Raw genomic sequence first — 22,741 nt, forward strand, 5'->3', positions numbered from 1 at the left:
TTTTTTCTAATAATCATCAGCAGGAAAGACGTACCTTTTACCTCCTTTTAACATTGTCTTTATTGGCCCAATTAATTCCATGTGCCACAGCCCTATTATTCCTTCTGCTTTCACAGTTTCCAAATTCCTATAGATATTTCTATACATTTGTGCCTTAATACAACATTTACACTCTATATTCAGTTTATCTTTAACTTGTATAACTATTACCTATTATCCTTCTCCCTTGATACATATGCTGCCTCTTTTCTGTTTCTTGATGCAAAATATTATGTATTTCCTCTTCTCTTTGCTCTCATTCAGGCCTCTCTCATTTCTTTATGTACCTCAGCTCCATCATTCTGAAATTTAACACATTGACGATGATCATTGACTTTGACCACTGATATTAGTATTTATTTAGATCAGGAATAGAGCATACCTCTCAATCTCAGTGTATTCTCTATATTTAGTTGTTATAAGAGGCCATCATCTAAATTAATTTCATTCCTTTTTGTCTGTCTAAGCCACCTCCATTTAATGAATCTTCATTTGACCATCAAGATTTATATCTTGTATGTCATATGGTCAGCCGACCTAGAAGCCAATAAACATATAATTTACATATTTGTATTGCTGTTTCAATTTTTTCTTGCTATAAAATATAATTCTTGGCATCTAATGGCTCTATGTTTGTGATATTCCATGAATCCAATATTTTTCTACTGTTGCACGTGCTGGTTTATTTCAATAAAATATTCCCTTTTCATAACCAAGCTCTGCTATCACTAATAAAAGGTGAAAAAACAATGGCTCATAATTTGCACTATTTAATTACAAAGACTTACATTCTTTTGCGTGATGCAGGCACAATATGCATGAACACAACAATGTTTCCGGCGTTTGTTTGCAATTTTTTCTCATTTCCTATGCCCTCTCCGGTTCACTTGGAGAAAAATTAACAAATCACTTAATTTTTGTGATTAATTTATGAACTTTTATAATTGCGTTGTAAAGGCGTACCTTTGTATATTTTTCTTTGTATATTTTTCTGTCTGCCAGGTAAAGAAATGAATGCTGATTGTCTAATTAAAACCGCTGTTTCTGCTGAATTTATTAAAGAATGTAGAAAATTTTATGATTTTATTTATTAAAATAAATTAAAATATATTAGGTGTACGTAACCAGAGATAGTAAACTATTTGAGAAACTATTCCAAAATCATAGGTGGCGCTGATCGCAGGCGGTAAAATTTTTATTCGAACTGGATACTAGATATCAATTCGACAGTAGAAAGTTAATAAATTGCCAAGTTTTTATTATTAATTCATGAACATTTATAGCTACATAGCAAAGTTGAAATTATAAGCAACATTCTTATACAATGTTTAATTTAATAATTAGTTACTAGTAAATAAGATTACTATAAAAAAGTGTTTCTCTTGCATAATATTCTTATTATTAAGTAATAAATATATATTAACATAAGAAAGGGTAAAAAATAATTTTTTTTTTTAAGGAATTTTATTTACAATGTTTTCATATACGAAAAATGAATACAAAATAAAAAATAGATTGAAAAAAAATATTAATCATAAACCGGAATCGAACCCTGGTCATCCATCATAACAATTATCGACTGTCGCCGTTAAGCCACGACTCCTCTTGTAAAGTGTTAAAAATAAATGTATAATTGGTGGAGTAATAGAACTTTAATCATAAATATCTCAAAAACTATTGAGTAATTTCCACTATAATGATATATTTTTTTAAAGTGCATGACGATTTCAACAAATCTGCAAAGTGTCGCCAAAATCGGTGACCCAAAGGACTTGCACTCTCCTTGTAAGTAGCAATAAGGATTTCGTTAATTCTGTACTTAAGGGATAAAGAGATTCTAAACTGAAGTTGCCGTAACAGGATGGCAAACTCGGAGGTATCTTTTGTAGCTTTATGACCTGGACCACCTACTAATGCAATTTACGACACTATGATATTGGAAGTAAAGTTAGGGACGGAAATGGAGTTGCGCTTAATTTGATATCGTGCTTAGCGTCCAAACAATAAAGACGAGGTGGAAAGAATATGATGCTTGAAATTACGAGAAAATAACCAAGCTTTCTTCCATATTTTTCCAAATTTTCCAATCGAATATACCTTTCCTTAAATGTGTATCGACTCAAAGATTGTTTAAAGAATTTCAATTCTCATACAGAAAAATTATTAATTCTTTGATGTAGGATTGAATTAATATATTATCAAATGATAGTTTAAGAAATTACGTGTATTCTTGTTTATTTGTTAATTTTTTCTTTTTATTTTAATTTTTATTTCAATTTTTCTTTTCACTTAAATGTATATTGAATCAAAAGTATGTAAGAAATTTTTATTTTTATAAAGAGAATTTATATGAATTAATAAGATATTAGATAGGGATTTAACGAAGTATCTACATTTTTACTTGTTTCTCAAAATTTTTCATTTGAATATCTATGCTCTTAAACATGTTTCAATTAAAAAGTTAAAAAATTTGTATTTTGGTAGAGAGAAATTATATGCCACGATGGAACTCGGAATTAATGTAATATTAAATAGCAGTTTGTTGGACGAATTAATTAGCTATGCATACACGATGCTCTCATACGAAAATTTACACTGAAACCGCAAATTAGTGTATGAACAGGGAAGAGTCCAGGTATCATTATTGCTATTTGATTATCAAAAATTCGAGTGGTAATTGGAACGAAACGATCATTAATCATTTAGGCAAGTAAATAAAGTACCATTAATATGATACATGATCGTAATTGGAATTTTGTAGTTTAATTAAGAATCTCGATTCGCAGCTAATTAGAAATTTTGCTATAAGTTTCAATTACGAACTGCAAATTTGATGTCAAAATATCGAGTTCAAAATTTGATACCAAAATCAATGCATAGTGGGGATACAGATGGACATGGCTTTCTAGCCAAGTCTATCAGAGATTTGGTGCCAAATTGGTACAAGTTTGGTGCCATATTGCAGTCAAATTACTTATTAGAAATCAACCAGTTACCCAAAAAAATCCTAATTGCGTCAGTTATAAAAAAAATACTTTTTAGGTAACAAAAATCACACTACACTCGTTTTTAAATAACAAAAATTACATTGCACTAATTTATGTTGTATAAAAATTACTATACTAATCGTAGTAAACAACATCATTTGTAGGTAATAAAAATTACACTATACTAATTTTTCGATGGAAAAAATGGCACTGTGTAAATTTATGGTTGCTAAAAATTACACTACCCTATTTTTTAGACAACAGAAATTATACCGCACTAATTTTTGGATAACAATAATTACTATACGGGTAATAATAAACAATATCATTCTTAGTTAATAAAAATTACACTACGCTAATTTTCCAATGGCAAAAATGGCACTGTGCAAATCTATAGATGCTAAAAATTACACTGCCATAATTTTTAGACAACCGAAATTATACCACGCTAATTTTTGGATAACAATAATTACTATACGAATAATAGTAAACAACAACATTCTTGGTAAATAAAAATTACACTACGCTAATTTTCCGATAATAAAAATTAGCACTGTGCAAATTTATATATAATAAAATTTACACCGCACTAATTTTCAGACACCAAAAATTTCGCAACCCTAATCTCTTGATAAGAAAAATCACGCTACCCCGATTCACGTTACACAAAAATTACCTTCCATTAAGAATAGCAAAGAAAGTAATTCCCAAATAACAAAACTCGCGCTATTGTTTACAAACTACAATTACAATTTTCCAAACAAGACAATTGCACTATATCAACGCACCGCACGCTTAACCACTCGCTGGAAAATCACTGGTTCAGTATCGAAAACGGCCATTCGGCCATAGTGGCCTCACCATCGACGATCATCCGCAATTAGCCCATCTCCAAGACCGGTAAATATCACGACGACCCATTTTCCGCTGGTCGAATGAACCGGATTCAATTTTGGTCAGCGACAGGGGAAACGATATTTCGCCGCGTTTGCCAGAGTTTCCTTATCAGCGCCGCGCTCGAGGAGAATTATCGGGATGAACGAAGGCTAAAAACCCGTTTGGGGCCACGGTGACCCTTCCATCACCGCGAATTTATGGTCCCGTTTAACGCGCGCGAACTGCGATACAACCACGTCGATTGCCGGATCGCAACGCGTAATTGGCCCGACGTTTATCAGCCCACTCGCGCTCTTTCGCACTCTTTTGCGCTCTTTTGCGCTCTTTTGCGCTCTTTCGCGCACGGCCATCGAACGCGATTCGAGAGGCGGAAAGGTGACTGTTCGACCGGCGGACAGTTTGCTTTTGAGTCGCTTTTTCCATCGTTGGCACGAACCATCGCGTGCAAATGGAGACCGTTTTAATCTCGCTATGAATTTAATTCGCACGGCCAATAAAATAACCCATTAGACCAGAGTGAATTGTACCGCGGAAACAAAAATCTCGCGGAAAAAGGGGATAAATCGCAGGGAAATCGAAGCGATTGATGGAATTTGGTAGAAGCTTTGCACCCTGTACAAGTGTCGAAATAATTGCTTTCGATAATGGAATGATCTTTCTGTACGAAATAAGATTCGTCGATTTTTCGGGTATCAGGGCTAATAGCATTTTGTGACGCTATGGATGACACTGTTCTTCGTTAATTTTACGTGATGTTAATTGTGAGAGTATTTTGAATTACTGTTCTTCGAAAATGAAAGTATGATAATGATTAAGACTCTGTTTAAATATTTTAAACAATTTTGGAGCATACGGATTAATAGGATACAGTGCGTAGCAGTATGAGTAGAATTATGGTTGTAGGAATCTGAGTTAGGAATTCTTCGTTGGTTCAATTATCAAATGAAGGTGGAGAAAAAGAGCAGATTATTTAAAAAATACAATTAAATAGGAGTAAGATTTATGTAGAAAGTACACGCAGAAAACACTATGACAAAAAGTGGCAGAGATTATTTATAAAAATAATTAAAAGAAGAAAGAAGGGAAAACCAAAAAGTCAAAAATATGGAAAAACTCGGAAATTAAACATCGAAAAAATAATTAATAAAATGTAACAGTAGTAAAAGGTGGAAAAAGGGAAACAAGGCAGGTTACTAAAAAACAGGAATTTAGGATAAGAAACATGGGAATTTAGAATAAAAAATATGGGACAATTCGGAAATTAAAAATGGAAAGAATAATTAATAAAATGTAACAGTAGTAAAAAGTATAAAAAGGGAAACAAGGCAGGTTACGACATAAAAAAGAATTTAGGATAAAAAACAAATACCCAAAAATAAAAATTAAGTAAAAAATATGCAAAGAATGATCGCTACCAATGAGGTAAAAATTGTGGGAAACGTGTGTGATAAAAATAACAAATAAATCGACACGTGCTATATAAAAATGTTAAAATCGCCAATTACCAATCTCCGCAACTAGGCCAGATTTTTGCAACACGTCGTGCAACAATGAAGTAATAACCATTGAAACAAAGCGTGTTAGAGGATTCGTGCGCAACTAGAAATAACTCGAGATTAACGTGTGTGTGTGTGTGTGTATGTGCACACGGCGAATTACAAACGAAATTTATGAAATTCGAACTCGGTGTCACGAATAATTCCGTCTGGTTCATTAATATTCGAGGCAGTTTAATTTAAACTTTCTATCCACTGCCAACAGTGTCACTTACGTGTCATTATCACGTTTCCCGTGTATAAATGCGTTCCGTTGGTTTCCATTGATAAATATTACAAGTATTCGAGCGAATATTTAAAAAGCGATATTCATAGCGACCCGGTAACAACGGCTCGGTCGATAGAAGATTTAAACGAAATTCGAGGGAATGAATTATAGTAACTTCGAGTCATGCGCGTTTTAAAAGTCGATTTCATTTGTTTACAGACGGCAACGAAGGTGGAGACGCACTCTTGTAGACACGCCATGAAGCTGGCCAACAAAGAGAAGAATCAGAACCAGAGGTGTATTCCTTGTAAGTAGCAATTTACTCAACGTGACTATTGTTGATACTAAATCGGTCTTAGTATACTGTTTTTTAAGTAGTAATACTCGTGTCAGTATCCTGATATAATTCTCTTTTAGTGGTAAATAGATAATAAATTTCAACGATCTTCTGTAAAATTTCCTTTGTTTTGAGAGTAAGTTAGAGTAAATTTAAAGAGTATGTAAGTTAGAGAGTAAGTTAGAATAAATTTGCTCGGAGAAAGACGAAGTATCTTTTTGTGTAGAGTCTCTGTCTAAATCTCGATTTAAGAATTAAAAGGAAATTGGAATATAATATTTAATATAATATCGGAATAGGAATATAACGAGTGAGTAAACTTAATATTTCATTTGATCCTGCACAGATAACTTAATTGTACATTTTCTACACGGATAACTTAAGACACGATTCACTATTTCAAAGGTAACTTAACACTTAATTTATTATTCCAGAGATAATTTCATTCTTTCCTACACGAGTAACACTAACCACGTAAGACATTGTTATTTCGAAGGTAACTTAACACTTAATATACTCCTATATTTTCCTCGTTTGTCGATTCGTTATTCCAAAGATACTACCAAAGATATTTTGACAACTGTATTTTATTTTAATTAGTATTCGAAGAATTAGCTTTTATATTGCTGAGCTCCTTTAGCGCTAGTTCTGATCTCAGCTTTCAAAAAAGAGCTGATCAAAGCGCTCACTAGAGCGTACTTTAGTTAATGAGGATAGTCAAAGAGCTAATTTAACTGACACGGTAACCATGAATTTATTTTCCAGATAATATTTCGATACTTTATTCCCTGTTTTGTAAGGCGAATGACCGATTTTATGATAATGTTTAATTTTATTTTATACCGATTTTATGATAAGTGACCGAAAATATTACGATAATGTTTCATATCTACCCAAAAATCTAAATTAAATGTAAAATTAATAATTAAACAGTAACTTAACTCTTCCATTATTAATACTAAAATTCCCCTAAGAAAAGCTCTAAACTTTTTTCGAGTAAAACCTGAATATTCCATTCAGTGTATTGTATTTTATTTAACATTCAATTCCCTATACATGAGCTAGTTCGCGAAATAATAATTTAACTAAGATCCGTCGATGTCCGATTCCCTATTTCCCCAGAAATACCTAGATATTCTACTTGCTGCGCGCCATTCTATTCAAAAACTTAATTCCAAGGAGCCGAACAACTCGACACAACCAACATCCACGCAAATACCCGACGCTTAATTCCAACGCAAACAACTCAATTCTCAGCCGTACGAAAACACTCGACGCGATTGTTCAGCGTTCTCGCGTCGCCATTTTTATCGCGGAAGGCCTTTGATTACAGCGCCCTCGTGCGCGCCATACGCGAACCAACGGCCGATGGTGCTTTTAATTATTCGCCGGCATGAAAAAATATTCCGGTCACGGCGGGTCTAATTAGGAAACGCGGTTATATTCGCGCCTTTCGTACGCGTGCTTCGCAACAAGAACAGTTGAGGGCGACGCGAACTTCCGGTGGCGCGCGCGCGCGCACACGTACAAACGGGTATACAGGGATACGATGAAATAATATTTCCTGGAAATTGATACGGTAGCTCGTTCTGCCGGCTGAAAATGTTCGCTCCAACAGCAATTTGACGAGCTTTTCAAGAATCCGTAGGATCAACTGCAAACCGACTGGCTTCCGTTTCGCTTTTGTTTAAACAACACGAACCCGTTCTCTCTTCCCGCCTCTCTCTTTGCGCTTTTTCTCGTCTTGCTCGGGGGTATTGGTTGTTGGCACACGCGACGAGATAATTAGAAAACTTCTTTTCTTACCCTATTTTATCTTATTTCATCTCCTCTTTTACTCTTCTTCGCCATTTTTCTTGTATCAATCATTTATGTTGTATTTTATTATTTTGTGTTATATATATTTTTAGAATATATAGGATTCTTGAAGAAGGTTATGATACTAGAAATAATACCAAAGGGGTTAAAATGACTTGTACAGATATATTTTATTTTTTCAATTTCTTTTGTCATAATTAATATCAATTTTTATTGGTATCTTATTTTATTTTATTTCATTTTCTTTTTTATTTTTCATCTTTTTGTATCAATCGTTTGTATTATATTTTATTAGGTCTTTATAATATGTAGGGTATTTAAGAAAGATTGTGGTACTAGAAATAATACCAATGGGGTTAAAATAACGTGTACAGGTATATTTTATTTTTGCAGTTTTTTTTTCCAAATTAAATGTTAATTTTTATTCAAGTAGGAACCCATCAGTCATTTGCATCTTATTTTATTATTTTGTATTATATATATTTTTATAATATATAGGATTCTTGAAGAAGATTATGATACTAGAAATAATACCAAAGGGGTTAAAATGATTTATGCAAAGGTATTTCATTTTTGCAGTATCTTTTGTCAAAATCAGAAACCTAAATGTATATATATGTTTATTTTCATTACACCGCTTTAATTATTATTATCAACTATATTATATTTAAGTAATACAAGTCAATGATTGTAGTGTTAAAAGTTTATTACTCGTGGAGAGAAATTAAATTAATTCCTCTATTCGATCCTAATCCAATCAATTCAATATATCACTACGAATCTCACATATCAAATACTCGCGAGTAATTAAACTCATTATCAAATCAACAACTAATAAATAATCATAAATTTATATTTTAATAATCAACATTTTACTAAACCCCTTTATTAAACAGAGCCTATTTCACTTAAACATCTTCTCCCTCGTTTCACGAGTACTACGACCCTTAAATTTTTGAAATTTTTTAACACCCCATAACAATATCTCGAACTACCGATATCCATAACTCCCCATAAAATGAAAAACGAGTTACAATATTTCACCTCCGAAATTATTATACAATTCCGATGTCCCTCGATCAATTTATCAACCCCTGTATCGATGAACTATTTCTCAAATCCTTTTTTAAACTCCATAGTGGATCTCGGGATGAATCGTGTGAAAGGAAGAACATTTCTTGCATCACGGGGTGATGCACTCTGCTGTAAATGCAGGGTTGTACGATTCACGGGGCAGGGGATCTTCTTTGCAGCGAGACCTAGTTATTTTATTTTCCCGTTTCCACGATTTTCGGCTTTCCAAATGTCCCCCTCCCCCTTATTTTATCCCCTCCTTCCCGTATTTTTCACGCGGGTCGCGAGTTATTGTCACACGTTATGGAGCAATTAGAAGCGGAGGACCTCGATAGTGCAGGACTGAATGTAAATTGCTGTATTGTGGGTCGCTGAATGGGGTGTGGATTGTTTGGAAAAGGGCGGTTTAAGTGTTATCTCGGGTGCATGTGTGCGAGAAAAACGTACTTTGGTATGAAAGAGTAATGGCGACTGCCGTGCGAACGAAATGCTCCCTGGAGGGTTTCCAACCGCCCTTTATTTAACTTAATAAATATCAGGGCACCTGGTGGTCCTGGAATTATCCTCGATTTTATCTTACTCCTAATCCTTAACTAAAAATAGGGTCTTTGGAAAATTTATTATCAACCCTTTACATTCCAGAGACGACACCCAGTCGCAATTCGTTTTAATTCCACTTAATTCCATTTTCTTTTGGTGAAAACGAATAAGGGGCGACTGCTATAATGAAAATAACTACACGCGAAATATAATAATTCTACAGATTAATTTCTAACACAGACATATAATTTCCTTCTTTTATTTTAACACAACAAGTATCACCGAATTTATAGAAATACAAGGGAAGCTTCAAATTGCTGTTTCCTTATGGGGAAAAAATCTTCGAGTGTAAAGGGTTAATATCCGAGGAGGTTGAATGTAAATTGAATTTTAATATTCCATCATTTCCACGTTTCAGCTGTGAAACGGACTGAAATTCAGTGCAAATGTATAATTATTCTATGAATTATAATTCGTGCTGCTTTTAGCGATTCGACGAGCAACTGTAGAAAAAGAATTGAAATGTTTTAATTAAAACACGGGTGATCGATGCACCGATCATTTCTTTATCTTTTGTTTCCTCAATTATTAATTTTACTCGTTCGCGATTTTACTGCACGGTTAAAATGTATTTATCAATCAAATTCCATGCTCGGGTCTACTCTGATCTTAATATATCAAGCAACTGGCAGCTTTTTGTCGTTGCTTGAATAAATATCATGTCGACGTGAAAGATACCTGTTTCTTACTACACAAAGGGTGCAGGGTATAAAATACAAAGGGGTGAACGATGTTCAGTAACTGTGTTTATACGAGCACTGCGGTCGTTTACAAGTTACTCGTATCGGGAATTAATTTTCGTATTTAATTATGTGCACGAGATGCCGGTACTAACGTTCATTAATTTCCTTTTCGAGCACAGATGACTACAACAGGGTGGTTTTGGACCCTATCGAAGGCGAGCCCGACTCCGATTACATTAACGCTTCTTATGTAGATGTAAGTAGAACGTGCAAAGTTCCATAGCTGTTACTATGACTTTCTTACCCTGGAACAAACCCCTTCCAAAAAAAGGAACCCTTCAACCACCTTTACTTTAATTAAACTTCTGCCAAGTTCCACGAAAATTCTGTCGTGGATAATCATGTCGGATTAAGTTGTCTATGATCACGAGTTTACATAATTTCGAGTGAGAATAGAGAAATTACGCGATTCTTAATTACAGTGTTTTTGTTTGATCCGAAAATTAGAGTTTGACGATTGTTATTATGGTGATTTTGAGTAGAAGATTTTAACTTGTTAAGCTTTTGTTAAATTTTGTTAGAAATTTTGTGAACATACTGTCAGAAAATACTATTATATATTGCAGATAATATTGTCTGTGATCGTAATTTAATTTTGTTGTGAGTATCAAAAATGAAATTATAGTTAATTTCGATAGTGGCGGATAATTGTTTTTCAATTTGGTGTAAAAATTGTGAATTATTGAGTGTTATAAATTTATTTGGAAAATATTATAGTACACGAGTAAATGTATTTAAAGGTTGGTTTTCTAGGAATAATTTTTGGAAATGAAATGAAAAATTTCTTCTTTTATGACATCGTGACTCGCGATATTAAAGATCAAGATCAAGGTTGCCTATTTTTCTCAGCCTTCGGGCACGAAATCGTCCAATTTGAATAATCCATAAGTACGTTACCCAAAATAGATTGCTTGGAAGGGGTTGCATCGTGATATTTCTGTGACAAAGACACTGTTTTCAATGATTTATGTTAATTACTAAATATAAACGTCGTTTTCACATTTAACCATATTTCTTACTCCTTTTTATTATTATTAACTGTATCTGTAGATTGACAAATCAGTCGTAAATCCTCGATTTATCTCAAAATAGATCATCAAAATTATAATTCTCGATCTAACGATTTACCAAAAATAGTTTGTCAAAATTTTGGTCTTTAATTTAACACGATATCCATTTTTCTTACTCAGTTTTCCTAAATTTGATTGTTCAATTAGCAATATTAAATTATGAAATATTCACGTTTCAGAGTATATTGAAACCGAACGCTTACATCGTGACTCAGGGACCCATGGAGAACACCGTGACAGAGTTCTGGCGGATGGTGTGGCAGGAGAAGGCCTGTTGTATCGTCATGCTGACGAAAACCTTCGATTTCATCAGGGTACGAGATCTAATTCAACGTTTTGTTATTTAATTGGAGGGGCCGGGTTTGGTTAGCTACGGTTGGACGGTAGTAATTCGCCTGGACTCGCAGGGTGAAGGACTGATATCTATTTGGGACATCACGGTCGCGATAAAGGTGGCAGGAACCTGGGAACGTAAATCGTTCCACGAAGGCGTTTCAACATTTTTGTCCTATCAACAAAGATTTACCTTACTCTTGGTGTTTCTTTCCAAACCCATTACCCAGAGGTAAAACATGATAGTGCCATTACCTAGACACAAAGATAGCACAGATCAGGTCCAGTGTCTTCAAAAATGTGAATAGATGAAGATTAAAGTGTTCTTGGAAGATGGAAGACTATTCCATCAGTTTATGTCATCTGCTATCTTTTCATATCATCTAGAGAAACAGAGATGCATTGAGTTCATCAACCAAGTGTCACCAAAAATATTAGTGGACAAAATTGAAGTAATTTAGGAAGGCAGTCTGCAACTAATGCTACCTATTAGTTCTTAATACTTTATACAAATAGATAAACTAATATAATAGATAAATAAATATATTAATAGACTAGGTTGAAGGAAGTGTTTTAGAAACACAATTCATCAGCTAGTATCACCTATTTATTTTTAATATCTTTTACTAGCACAAATGCACAAAACTTGTCAACTAAATCTCCAAGAGTTGAAGTATCTCACAACAATTTATCATCCAATGACACTTATTAGTTTCCAATATTTTGTATAAATAAAGACACATAGTACCTATCACTTAAATATCCCAAAAGTACCAATAGATAATGTGAAGCCTTTCAGAAAGACAATTCATTGATTAGTACTATCCATACATTTTTAATATCTCCTACCAACAAAGATACCTAGACTGCATCAAGTATCCAAAACATCCTCAGTAAACAAACTTAAAGTAATTCAAAAACTCATCACTTAATATCACCCACTACTTTCCAATACACATCACAACAACCAAAGACACAATCAGAGCAATCAACCAAACATCCCCAAGGATTCCAATATTCAAAATTGACCTGTCTCATCAATTCAATTTACACAAAACACCCTATGCAAACAAAAGAAATTTCAATTCTTCCAACCTCAATTAAATCTTAACCTTAATTCCTCGCCAAGAATAACTCCACCAGAAAACTATCTGTAACCCAAAATAAATCTCAGAATACTCGACTTACGTCAATCTCCTCGGCAATTTTCTTTCTCCATTAAAATCTGACTCACGCGTTACAAGACGCCTTGTACATCTCTCTACCTGCATGTAAATTTCTACTGGAAATTACACGGTTCCACGTTACATCGTGCTTCTTGCGCAACGTTACACCACAGCAACGAGGAGCCGTGCATGGCACCCTTTTGACACACGACGTTCAATAAACGGAAGATCCGCGTCATCACGGAAACGGGATGAACGCGACGCGGTTTAGACCACGGAGCTTTAAAGAAACCGAGCTTTTGCAACGCGAAAATCGACGATGAGCGGAGTAAACGAGTTTGGAAGTTGTTAGCAGCCACTTCACTTAGCCGCGCCTCTTTGCCTTCATAATGATGATCCAGAGCGTCGAAGAAGCGACGTTTTCATCGGGTTCGCGAGGGACCAGCGTTTACTCTGGCTGTGAAAAAATACGAGATGAATCATGCGATTTTCCGTGCACCTTTTTATTTATCTCGTAATATGTATATATACAATTTCCTTGCTCCTGCTGGTCTTCTAAGCTCGTTATTTCCTCCGGCCTTAAGCCACCTTTGCGGATAACGCGTTACCCCTGACATTAAACTTTCGCTCCTGACAGAGATATTTGTTTTAAAAAGAGGGATGCAGTTTGTAACGCGTTATTCGAGTAAAATAAGCAGTCGATGAAATAGACCTGTGTAAACTCGCAAGGAATTTATGACTCACTCTCGAAGATGTATAGGATTGCGAAAGTTCCTGGTGTATTCTTCATCTTTTCTTCATCTCCTTCTTCCTCTTCCTCGTTTTTGGCGAGCATCGACGATAGTGTGGGAGTTATAAATTTGATAAACTGCCTACGTCCTTTTTTTCTTCTTCTTCTTCTTTTTCAATGAAGATTGTAGACTCTTTGATTAATACCGGGTGACAGTAGTATTTTTGCCACTGTATAGTAGCGTATTTCATAGCTGAATTAATTTTTGGAACTTCATTAGCACTACTAGGTGAAGAACCTTATAGATGCTTTTAATTTTATCTCTTTTCCAGACGAAATTTTTAACTTTGGAATTTTAACTTTTCCATTCCATCAAAAATTCCTAGAGAGCAGAGGATTGTTATCATACATTCTTGTACCCATTACCTGCAAAATTATTATTACTGCAACAATTTTTATAGGATGAAAAGAGCACCTAGTTTTCACGTCAAATAAATTTTCGAGTGTCGTTTAATTCGTCTAATTTTATTTCTTTTCCAAACCAAATTTTTAATTTTGGAATTTTAACTTTTCCATTCCATCAAAAATTCCCAAAGAGCAGAGGATTATTACCATACATTCTTATACCCATTACCTGCAAAATTATTATTACTGCGACAACTTTTATAGGATGAAAAGAGAACGTAGTTTTCACGTCAAATAAATTCAAGTGTCGTTTAATTTGTTTCTCAAATTTTCAGCCATCAATTTGCATCGTTGATACTCCAAATCGATACTCCTCCAACTAGCAACTAAATTTTGTACAAGTATTCGAGTATCTTCTGCCTGATCCAAGTTCGACGTAAATCTCTCGTTTTCTCCAATTTCCATCTTCCCATCCACCCAGTGTAAATCCTCTCGCCATCCCCCGGCACATCGTATTCCGTTCTGCCAAATTCCGCAGCCCAATTTCTCAGTGATCCTTCTTCGTAGAATTGTTCCACGTTGTGAGCCACTTCCCACTGAAATTTCGCATGAGTCGGATGATAAAGAGCATGGAACAAATCGATTTCAGGTGATGTGCGTGCAGTATTGGCCAGCCAGCAAAGACAAGGACGAGGAGTATGGCGGTATCGGTGTTTCCGTGCTGAAGGAAGAGGAGCTCGCCAATTTTCACATACGGACGATAAGGCTTTACAAGAAGAACGACAACGACGTGAGTGTACTCCTCTTCATACGTACGCTTTTCAGGGATTTATGTGGAGCACGTGAAACGTTCGCACGGGGACGGAACGTGTTGCATGTGTGCATTTAGTGGTATTTGGCTGATGTATCGCTTACCAGGCCTAAGTGGAGTACTGTTGGATATCGATAGACACGGTTCAACGATAAAGGAAGCTTTCAACTGGATCCTTGTGCCCAAATATTTGCGTGATAATTTTAAAAGATATTCTAATATTGATCGTCGCACTTTTAATTCGAAAAATTATTATCCTGCTTTTAACTTACAAAGAAAATTTTAATTTTAGAAAAGGATATTTCTAATCATCGTATTCTTCGCTTCAAAATTTTCATTCCACAAATTTTTATCTAAAGGAAACTATTAATCGTCGCATAATTAATTAGAAAATTATTATCCTGTTTTTAACTTACAAAGAAAATTTTTATTTTAGAAAAGGATATTTCTAATCGTCGTATCTTGGTTTCAAAATTTTCATTCCACAAATTTTTATCTGCTGGAGAATATTAATCGTCGCATTTTTGATTAGAAAAATTATTATCCTGTTTTGAACTTGTAAAGAAAATTTTAATTTTAGAAAAGGATATTTCTAATAGTTGTGTTTTTCGTTTCAAAAATTAAATTTCGTTTGAAATTGTTATTTTTTCTCCACGAGCATCGAATTTTTTAGGACTAATTTCAAGAATTATTCGTCAAAAATTATTTCGACAATTCTGTTGGAACTTTTCAAAGGTAATTACGAAGGCCCCAGTGAAAAGGGATTAAAATGACGAGTATATATCATCTCTCGTACCCAGCAAGGTACTTCTTAACGCACGTCTTCGTGCTCAGAATCTCCCAAAACTTCTTGGAAATCTTCAACCTCTATCTCGCTTATTTCCTCATCTTCCATCCCCGAGCTCTGCAAACGCGGGAGATTCATGCTCGTGTATTCTTCATATTTATTTATTTCCACGAATTCGGAATATCTTACCCTGCACTCTCTCGACGACGTTTCCCAATGATATCTATGCATATCGCCACAATGGGTTCTCGACTTCTCGCCATATAAACCCGCGAAAATTCCTATAGTGTTATACCTATAGTGTCCTCTCGTCCCTCCGCGAAGGATTTCACGATTCTTGCCAAAGATTCCGGCCCATCGATCCCGAAACTCTGTCAGGTACATTTCGTTACCTTTCCCCGACAAATCGCCACGAATTACGTGACGAGAATTACGCGCTGCATAATGCAGGGAGTGCAACAGAGCCGAATGATCTCCCAATACGGTAATGAAGTCCCGGCTGGCAGGAGGTCGCGCAAACTCGAAACTTGTCTCTGAAGTGAAAAGTATAGACCGCTCAGAGGGGTTCCAGCCGACGTCTCTGGGTCCCGTTGAAGACGTGGGTAGGATGGAAGTTGGTAAAAAGTTGGCAGAATCGACTATAGAGGAGCCGGTGGTAGTCTCCGTAGAAGCAATGGGTGTACGGCCATCTTTGAAACTGGGTGAATGCAAAACGATGCCGAGACGGAGACTAAGGGGACAGGGGGAATGATAAGTTTGCTCAGTAGGCTGTTACGTAAGGCTTAATTTTATTAACTTGCCGGAAATGGGGCGAAAATAAGGAGATCCCTCGAATTTCCAGCGACACTTTGTTAGTTTCAGCTTCAGCTTTGATGAAACAGCGTAGGCTGCTTGCTTCGTGTAATTTCTCTGATTTGATCTCTGTTGGTCGTCTAATAGAAGTGATACAGGGTGTCGAGTGCACTCTCGTCTCGTCAGGGTGGTTTAAATGAATACCTTTTTTAATTTGCCAGAGATATAAACTGTCTTCTCCTTTTTGCTGTGAGAGAGATACTATCTCTGGTCTAGCTTGATAAACATAGTTAGAACAACGAGTGTCTTTAATCCTCGTTTCATCGAGAGTTTGTCAGTTTATACGAACATTTTTCGTGAATTTGGTAAGTCTTGTATCGACTTTTCAACTTATTTCTGCTTTTTAGCTGAGAAAGCAGCTTTTCTCTTCGGTCTAGCTTGAGAAATATACAGGGTGTCACAGTAACGGTTATAAAATCGGTAGAGTGTGATTCTACGTACAAAAACGAATCGAAAATAAAGAGTAAAATTTTTTGATTCGAAGCTTCGTTTTCGAGGAAATCGACTTTGAACATTCGCGGGGTACGCGTGCACTTAACTTTGGCTAAGAGGGTGGAGCATCGGTATACCAGCGTATGCGGTGAATGTTCAAAGCGGATTTCCTCGAAAAGAAAGTTTCGAATCAAAAAATTTTATTTCTTCTTTTCGTTTGGTTTTTTCGTGTAGAATCACCCCCTACCGATTTTACTACCGTTGCTGTGACACCCTGTATATAATTACGTGAATCTTCACTTCATTAGAATTTTGTTGGTTTAAATAAATGTTTCTTTTAATTTAAGATATTTTCAGTGCACGTATTATATAGCTTTTTGACTTGAAAGTGCTGTCTGTGATCTAAATATCATCATCGATTTACATTTTGTTTACAATTGAACACCTAAATGTCACTTAGCTTCTCACTAATAAATTCTCACGATGGGTAATATTAGGCAATATTAGCAACGGAGTACATAGGAAATTCCAAGATCGCTCCAACCAAAATTTTCAGAGCAGATAACATTGGTCCACCAGGGCTGTATGCAAAGAAATTCAGCAACGATCCAAAGAAATTTTTCTAATGTACAATATCGGTCCGTGAAATTCGAACTCTGGATTCCAAGCAACCTTCGGTCACCGGACTTCCGGTGACAGTACGAAGAGGGTTCCTATATTGACCCGTCCTATGATGATGGTGTTTGCTATGGGGCATGGTAAACGCAACAGAATAATCGGCCGTGAGATTTACTGGCGGCGGAAAATTTAATACGTCGTAGTTGCAATCCCATTCCGTGAATAGCGACGCGTGCATAATGCTAGGCGAGCAAGGAACATCCTAAACGGGACAAGATTGTCGTCGAGCAGCATTGTTGCGTCATTGTGCGTGATAATTCCCTAGAGAACATAATTCAGCGCGTAGCGGGTAGTTCGGGCTGGTCTTGTGGGCTTGGTGTTCCGAGATTTGAATCGCGTTGTAGCTAGTAGAACGGAGAAATTTTCTTGGGCTGAGAATGAACTGGATGCGACAAAATACGCGTTAGAGTCGAAGCGGACGTAACTTCTTTGGGCAAGTTGGCTTCGATATGCTGAGGTATACAGGGAGGTGCGAAATAGGTGGTAGGGGCTGGAGTGAAGATGCTCTGATAATCGCTGGGATCGATGTAGGTATGGAATGTAGAACAGTTTCACAGCAGTTAGTAGAACTGAAGTGAAGGTAATCTTCTGGCGAAGATTGTGGTTGCTGTAGAGAGAAGTAGAGGGTGATGCAAAAGAGATGACAGAGTTCAGGACGATGTTAAGTGATCTTCTGACGAAGATTAAATTTAATATGATGAGAAGTACATGTGTTTCTGTGATTCGCATTAGGTAATAGATTAAAGACGATCTTTTGTTACGTATTGCAATTAACTTGGAGACAAGTACAGGGTGATTCAAGATAGATGGCAGAATTCAGGATGATGTCAGGTGATTTTCTGATGAGGATTGAATTTAATATGATGAGAAGTACATGTGTTTCTGTGATTCATAGTAGGTAATAGATTATAGACGATCTTTTGGTAAGCATTGCAACCAACTTGGGGACAAGTACAGGGTGATTCAAAATAAACGACAAAATTCAGGATGATGTCAAGTGATCTTCTAACAAAGATGGAATTTAATATGATGAGAAGCACCTGTGCTTATGTGATTCGTAGTAGGCATTAGATTAAAGACGATCTTTTTTTAAGTATTGCGATCAACTTGGTGACAAATACAGGGTGATTCAAGATTGATGGTTTAATTAGGAATAAAGACTATCTGATAGTGATTGAAGTCCATGTGAGTGTAGAGTAGTTCACAGCAGCTAATAGACATCGATATTATATGATGCAAATTTTAGGATGTAATTTTTACAGTTAGAAAAATTAAGAGGAATGTAAACGAAGAATAATTCCTGGTAATTTTTCAGCGACTAAGAACATAATCATTTTTCCCAGAAATTAGAGTATTTTTGTGTATAATTAGAGGTTGTAAATTAGAAAAAATGTAACGATGATTTGTTAGTGATGAATTATACGTCTAAACTATTTTATTTGACTTTTCCCTGGTATTCAAAAGGTATTATAAATCGTGTATTTAATTTATTTCCTACCTCGCGAATGGGAGAAATCTTTAACGCGAATTTAAAGCCTTGACTATGACGAAACATGTTTTATTCATCAACTTGGCTGACATGGATGTAACTTATAGTAGAGAGTCGTTTAAAACTCGAGTTACGAGAGTTAAACTGCCGGCGACATGTATGCGTTACCTTCGCTAGAAATGTCTCGAATTTATGGCATCGACGATAGTGAAATATTTCAATCGTGCACTAAAAATTGCAAAATTCCGCTGATGTTGCTTTGTAAATATTTTTCTTCGATACGAACGATACTCGGTAAACGTCAACAATTTTTCACATAAAACGTAAATCTAACAATAAATACAGTTATGGTGGATTTGTTGCAAAATCGCAATGCACTAAACAATTTCCAACGATTCTTCAAATACATGAAACTATTCTAAAAGAATAATTTTCACGAATATTCACACCACGAAATATTACTTTCGTGGTATCTTTCATTTAAAATACAAAAATTAAGAACTGAAACTGCGAATTATAAATTATAATTTAGCCAGTTATAAACAAATAAAAAATAAATAACCCAGGAGAATCATTCGATAAAGTTGCTAATTTCCAAATCTCCTAAATTCGAATTTTCTGACTGAAAAATAAGAAAGGAAATTATTTCTCGATTTCAGGAAGTCACAGAAGAAAGAACGCTATTGCAGTTCCACTACACGGAATGGCATTCGCACACGTGTCCATTTGGAAACGCGGTTTTAGAGTTCCGTCGACGCGTGAGGGCTGTGGTCGGGTCCACCATAAAGAACGAGTCTGGACCCATGGTGGTGCACTGCAAGTGAGTGTTGAATCGGTGAATTTCGATGATTTTGATATTACTTTCGATCTGGTAGCTGTTACTGAACGAAAGGAACGTTGTTCTGTTGAAAACGAAGTGACGGTGGCGGAAGATCCGGTGTGTACCTGGCTATAGACGCGAATATGGAACTTGCTGAAGAGGAAGACGCCTTCGACGTCTTTGGCTACTTAAAAAAGTTGCGGCAAAGCAGGAGAGGACTCATCGAGAACTTGGTAAATCCGTAATATCCGTCGTCTCATCTATTTCATTCGAGGAGAAGTAGAATATTGCTTTAATGAAATTGAACTTTATCCTTTGACGAGTTCTGTTAACTATCATTTGTATAATTGCAAAATATTGGATTATGTGGAATACTAATTTCCAATTTTTAATCCTCAAGTATACCTGGATCTTTTCATAAGGATAAACATATTTTCTTTTACAGAACAAATAAAAGATTCAATAATCCACTTAATTTTTCTGAAGATGTTAGCACCTGGTCTATCAAACTAGTAAAAATTTCTGGTTTCACATTTTCTAGCCTTTGCATTCAACTGAAACAAAAATGTAAAAGGATAAACAGTTGTTTTCTTTGCAAAATTGATATTGTAATTTACTGTGATACAAAGAGGTTACTAAAACTTAACTTTCTTATATATACATACATGTATCAAAAATTAATATATCATGTAATTGTATGTTAAAAATTGTAAAATATAGTTTTAAAAAGTTTTAAAATAGTATGAAAAATCACGAGCAGTCGCATGTTTCATATTCTCACCGTAGTAAATTTTCTTATGACTTAGGAACAGTATAAATTCGTATACGATACGTTGGAGGAATTCGTGGTGTGTGGCACCTCCTGGTTTCCGGTCTCAGAATTATCTCAACGTCTGAAACAAAAGAGCATAAAAAATCCAATAACCAAGATGAATGAATATCAGCGGGAGTATCAGCAAATTTGTAAGCAAACGCCACGTTTTACGATCGGAGATTGCGCCGGGGGCCACAGGGCCGATAACAGGGAAAAGAACAGGGACGTGCTGGTTGTGCCGCGTAAGTTTCCGTCAATGGCGCATATAAATGTTTTTACGATAGAAAGGAAAGACTGGAATGTTTCTGCTACCTTATGAAAATTGTACCTTACCAATGTGCGGATACTATGAAGAAGGGACCGCATATTTTATTTCCATCTAGTGTTATATATTTTTATATATATATACTTTTCTTTTTTTCCAAAAATTATACGGAAGATATTTACAAGAATCCATGATATATTCTTTTGAATTTATATTTTCTTCTTAATTTAATTCACTGGTCGTAGATGTTAAATTTTGATTTTTCTGTATGTTTTATAGACGTATTGGAAATTTGATATTTTTTGGCGTTCTGAAAACGAAATATAAATTGGATATTATAAATTGTAGTTACAGTATGTAAATGCCTCTCGTATATTGTGTATAAATAATGGTTGTTATTTCTATAGTCGATCGATCATATTTATATGGAATATTTTTCTCTTTAGCTGACAACTTTCGACCATACCTCACCAGCTTCCAGGGTAACAGTTACACTGACTACATAAACGCTGTCTTTGTGGACGTAAGTTACCAATTTATATTTATTTCGTGTGAATATTTTCTTCTTTTATAATTTTTCTTCGATGGAAAAGAAATCCATCTTTATTGCTTCACAAGATTGCTAAATATTTAAAACAATTTTTCAAAATAAGTATAATATTAAGAAGTATCATTCAGTGTTACACGGAGAATCTTTTTCCCTGTCCCTTCTATTGTAAATTATATTTTATACCATATTACCATATACTAGGAAATCTTTTCTTTCCTTCGCTCCGTTTCTTATAGTCAGGCTATTTATGCTATTACAAACTCGTAGCAAGATGTTCGCCTTTTTCTAAACGACCGTCTTTTACAGGGTTACACGAAGCCCAGAGAATACATAGTAACGGAATGGCCCCTTCGACACACGTGTGGAGAGTTCTGGTCCTTAGTTTACGACTACGAATGCGCAGCTGTGGTTGTTCTCTGTGTACCTCCGCCAGGCTCCACCAACTTTCCCAGCTTTTGGCCCGAGGGAAAGCACTCGAAGAAATACGGTCCTGTATTTACGATTGATCACATCAGCCACAATCACTATACAAACATTAAAACCTGGGTGAGAAGCAGCTTGCTGTGCCTTTTCCATCAATCTCCTTAATCTCCTTCTCTCAAAATTTAACGAGGCATCTAAAGGATAATAATTCTGACGTTTAAAAATTTATATGTATAACTGTATATGAATTTGTTAAGTAAAATCCTGAGATTTATTACCTAGAATGTCTTCAGAAGAATAATATTACTCTGAATGCATCAAAAAGTTAGGAGTTTGTGAAGTTTTTCTTCAGAGTGTATAAAAGATCTCTACCATCTTTGAAGTTGGTTGCAAGTCTGAGGATTTGTATTTATTATTATGTATTTTACCAAACAATGAAATCTTCTTTCACAGATTTTTAGGATAAACAAGAAAATCGTGTCGCTAACTGAGCTGATGGCTGGTGTAAAAGCTCCACCAAAGACGGTTCAGTTGTTCCAGTTGACCTGCTGGCCAATGGGTCACAAGGTACCGACGTCGACGAATAGTCTGGTGGAACTGATGAATATGGTCGAGAGATGGAGGCAACGAACGGACTATGGACCGGTTGCTGTGGTCTCCCCAGATGGCAGGAGTCGTTGCGGCGTGTATTGCGCCGCAAACGCGTGTATAGAACAAGTGATTCAACACGGAGAAGTGGACATTTTCCAGGCAGTTAAAACAGTGCGCAGGCACAGACCTCAGCTCGTTGAGAACATGGTGAGTGGTTGTAAAGGGAGAATGTATTGTGGTAGCTGGAACTTTGAATTTTAGATGCT

The 22,741-nt window shown here is 35.5% G+C and overlaps 1 protein-coding gene across 1 annotated transcript in view; it reads left to right on the forward strand.

Moving 5' to 3' along the window:
• Window positions 1-22,741, forward strand: part of Ptp36E (protein tyrosine phosphatase 36E) — a 37,094-nt gene that overhangs the window by 14,057 nt on the left and 296 nt on the right. Inside the window, exons 3-12 of the mRNA XM_017900350.1 lie at window positions 5,907-5,994; window positions 10,379-10,455; window positions 11,509-11,643; window positions 14,613-14,753; window positions 19,672-19,832; window positions 19,930-20,065; window positions 20,639-20,888; window positions 21,358-21,434; window positions 21,768-22,007; window positions 22,338-22,682. Coding sequence (XP_017755839.1) covers window positions 5,907-5,994; window positions 10,379-10,455; window positions 11,509-11,643; window positions 14,613-14,753; window positions 19,672-19,832; window positions 19,930-20,065; window positions 20,639-20,888; window positions 21,358-21,434; window positions 21,768-22,007; window positions 22,338-22,682 — 1,650 coding nt within the window. The remainder of the gene's footprint in view (window positions 1-5,906; window positions 5,995-10,378; window positions 10,456-11,508; window positions 11,644-14,612; window positions 14,754-19,671; window positions 19,833-19,929; window positions 20,066-20,638; window positions 20,889-21,357; window positions 21,435-21,767; window positions 22,008-22,337; window positions 22,683-22,741) is intronic.

This window comes from Eufriesea mexicana, unplaced genomic scaffold, assembly GCF_001483705.2.
Source record: "Eufriesea mexicana isolate 0111107269 unplaced genomic scaffold, ASM148370v2 scaffold1140, whole genome shotgun sequence".
In the NCBI taxonomy this organism is placed as follows: Eukaryota; Metazoa; Arthropoda; class Insecta; order Hymenoptera; family Apidae; genus Eufriesea; species Eufriesea mexicana.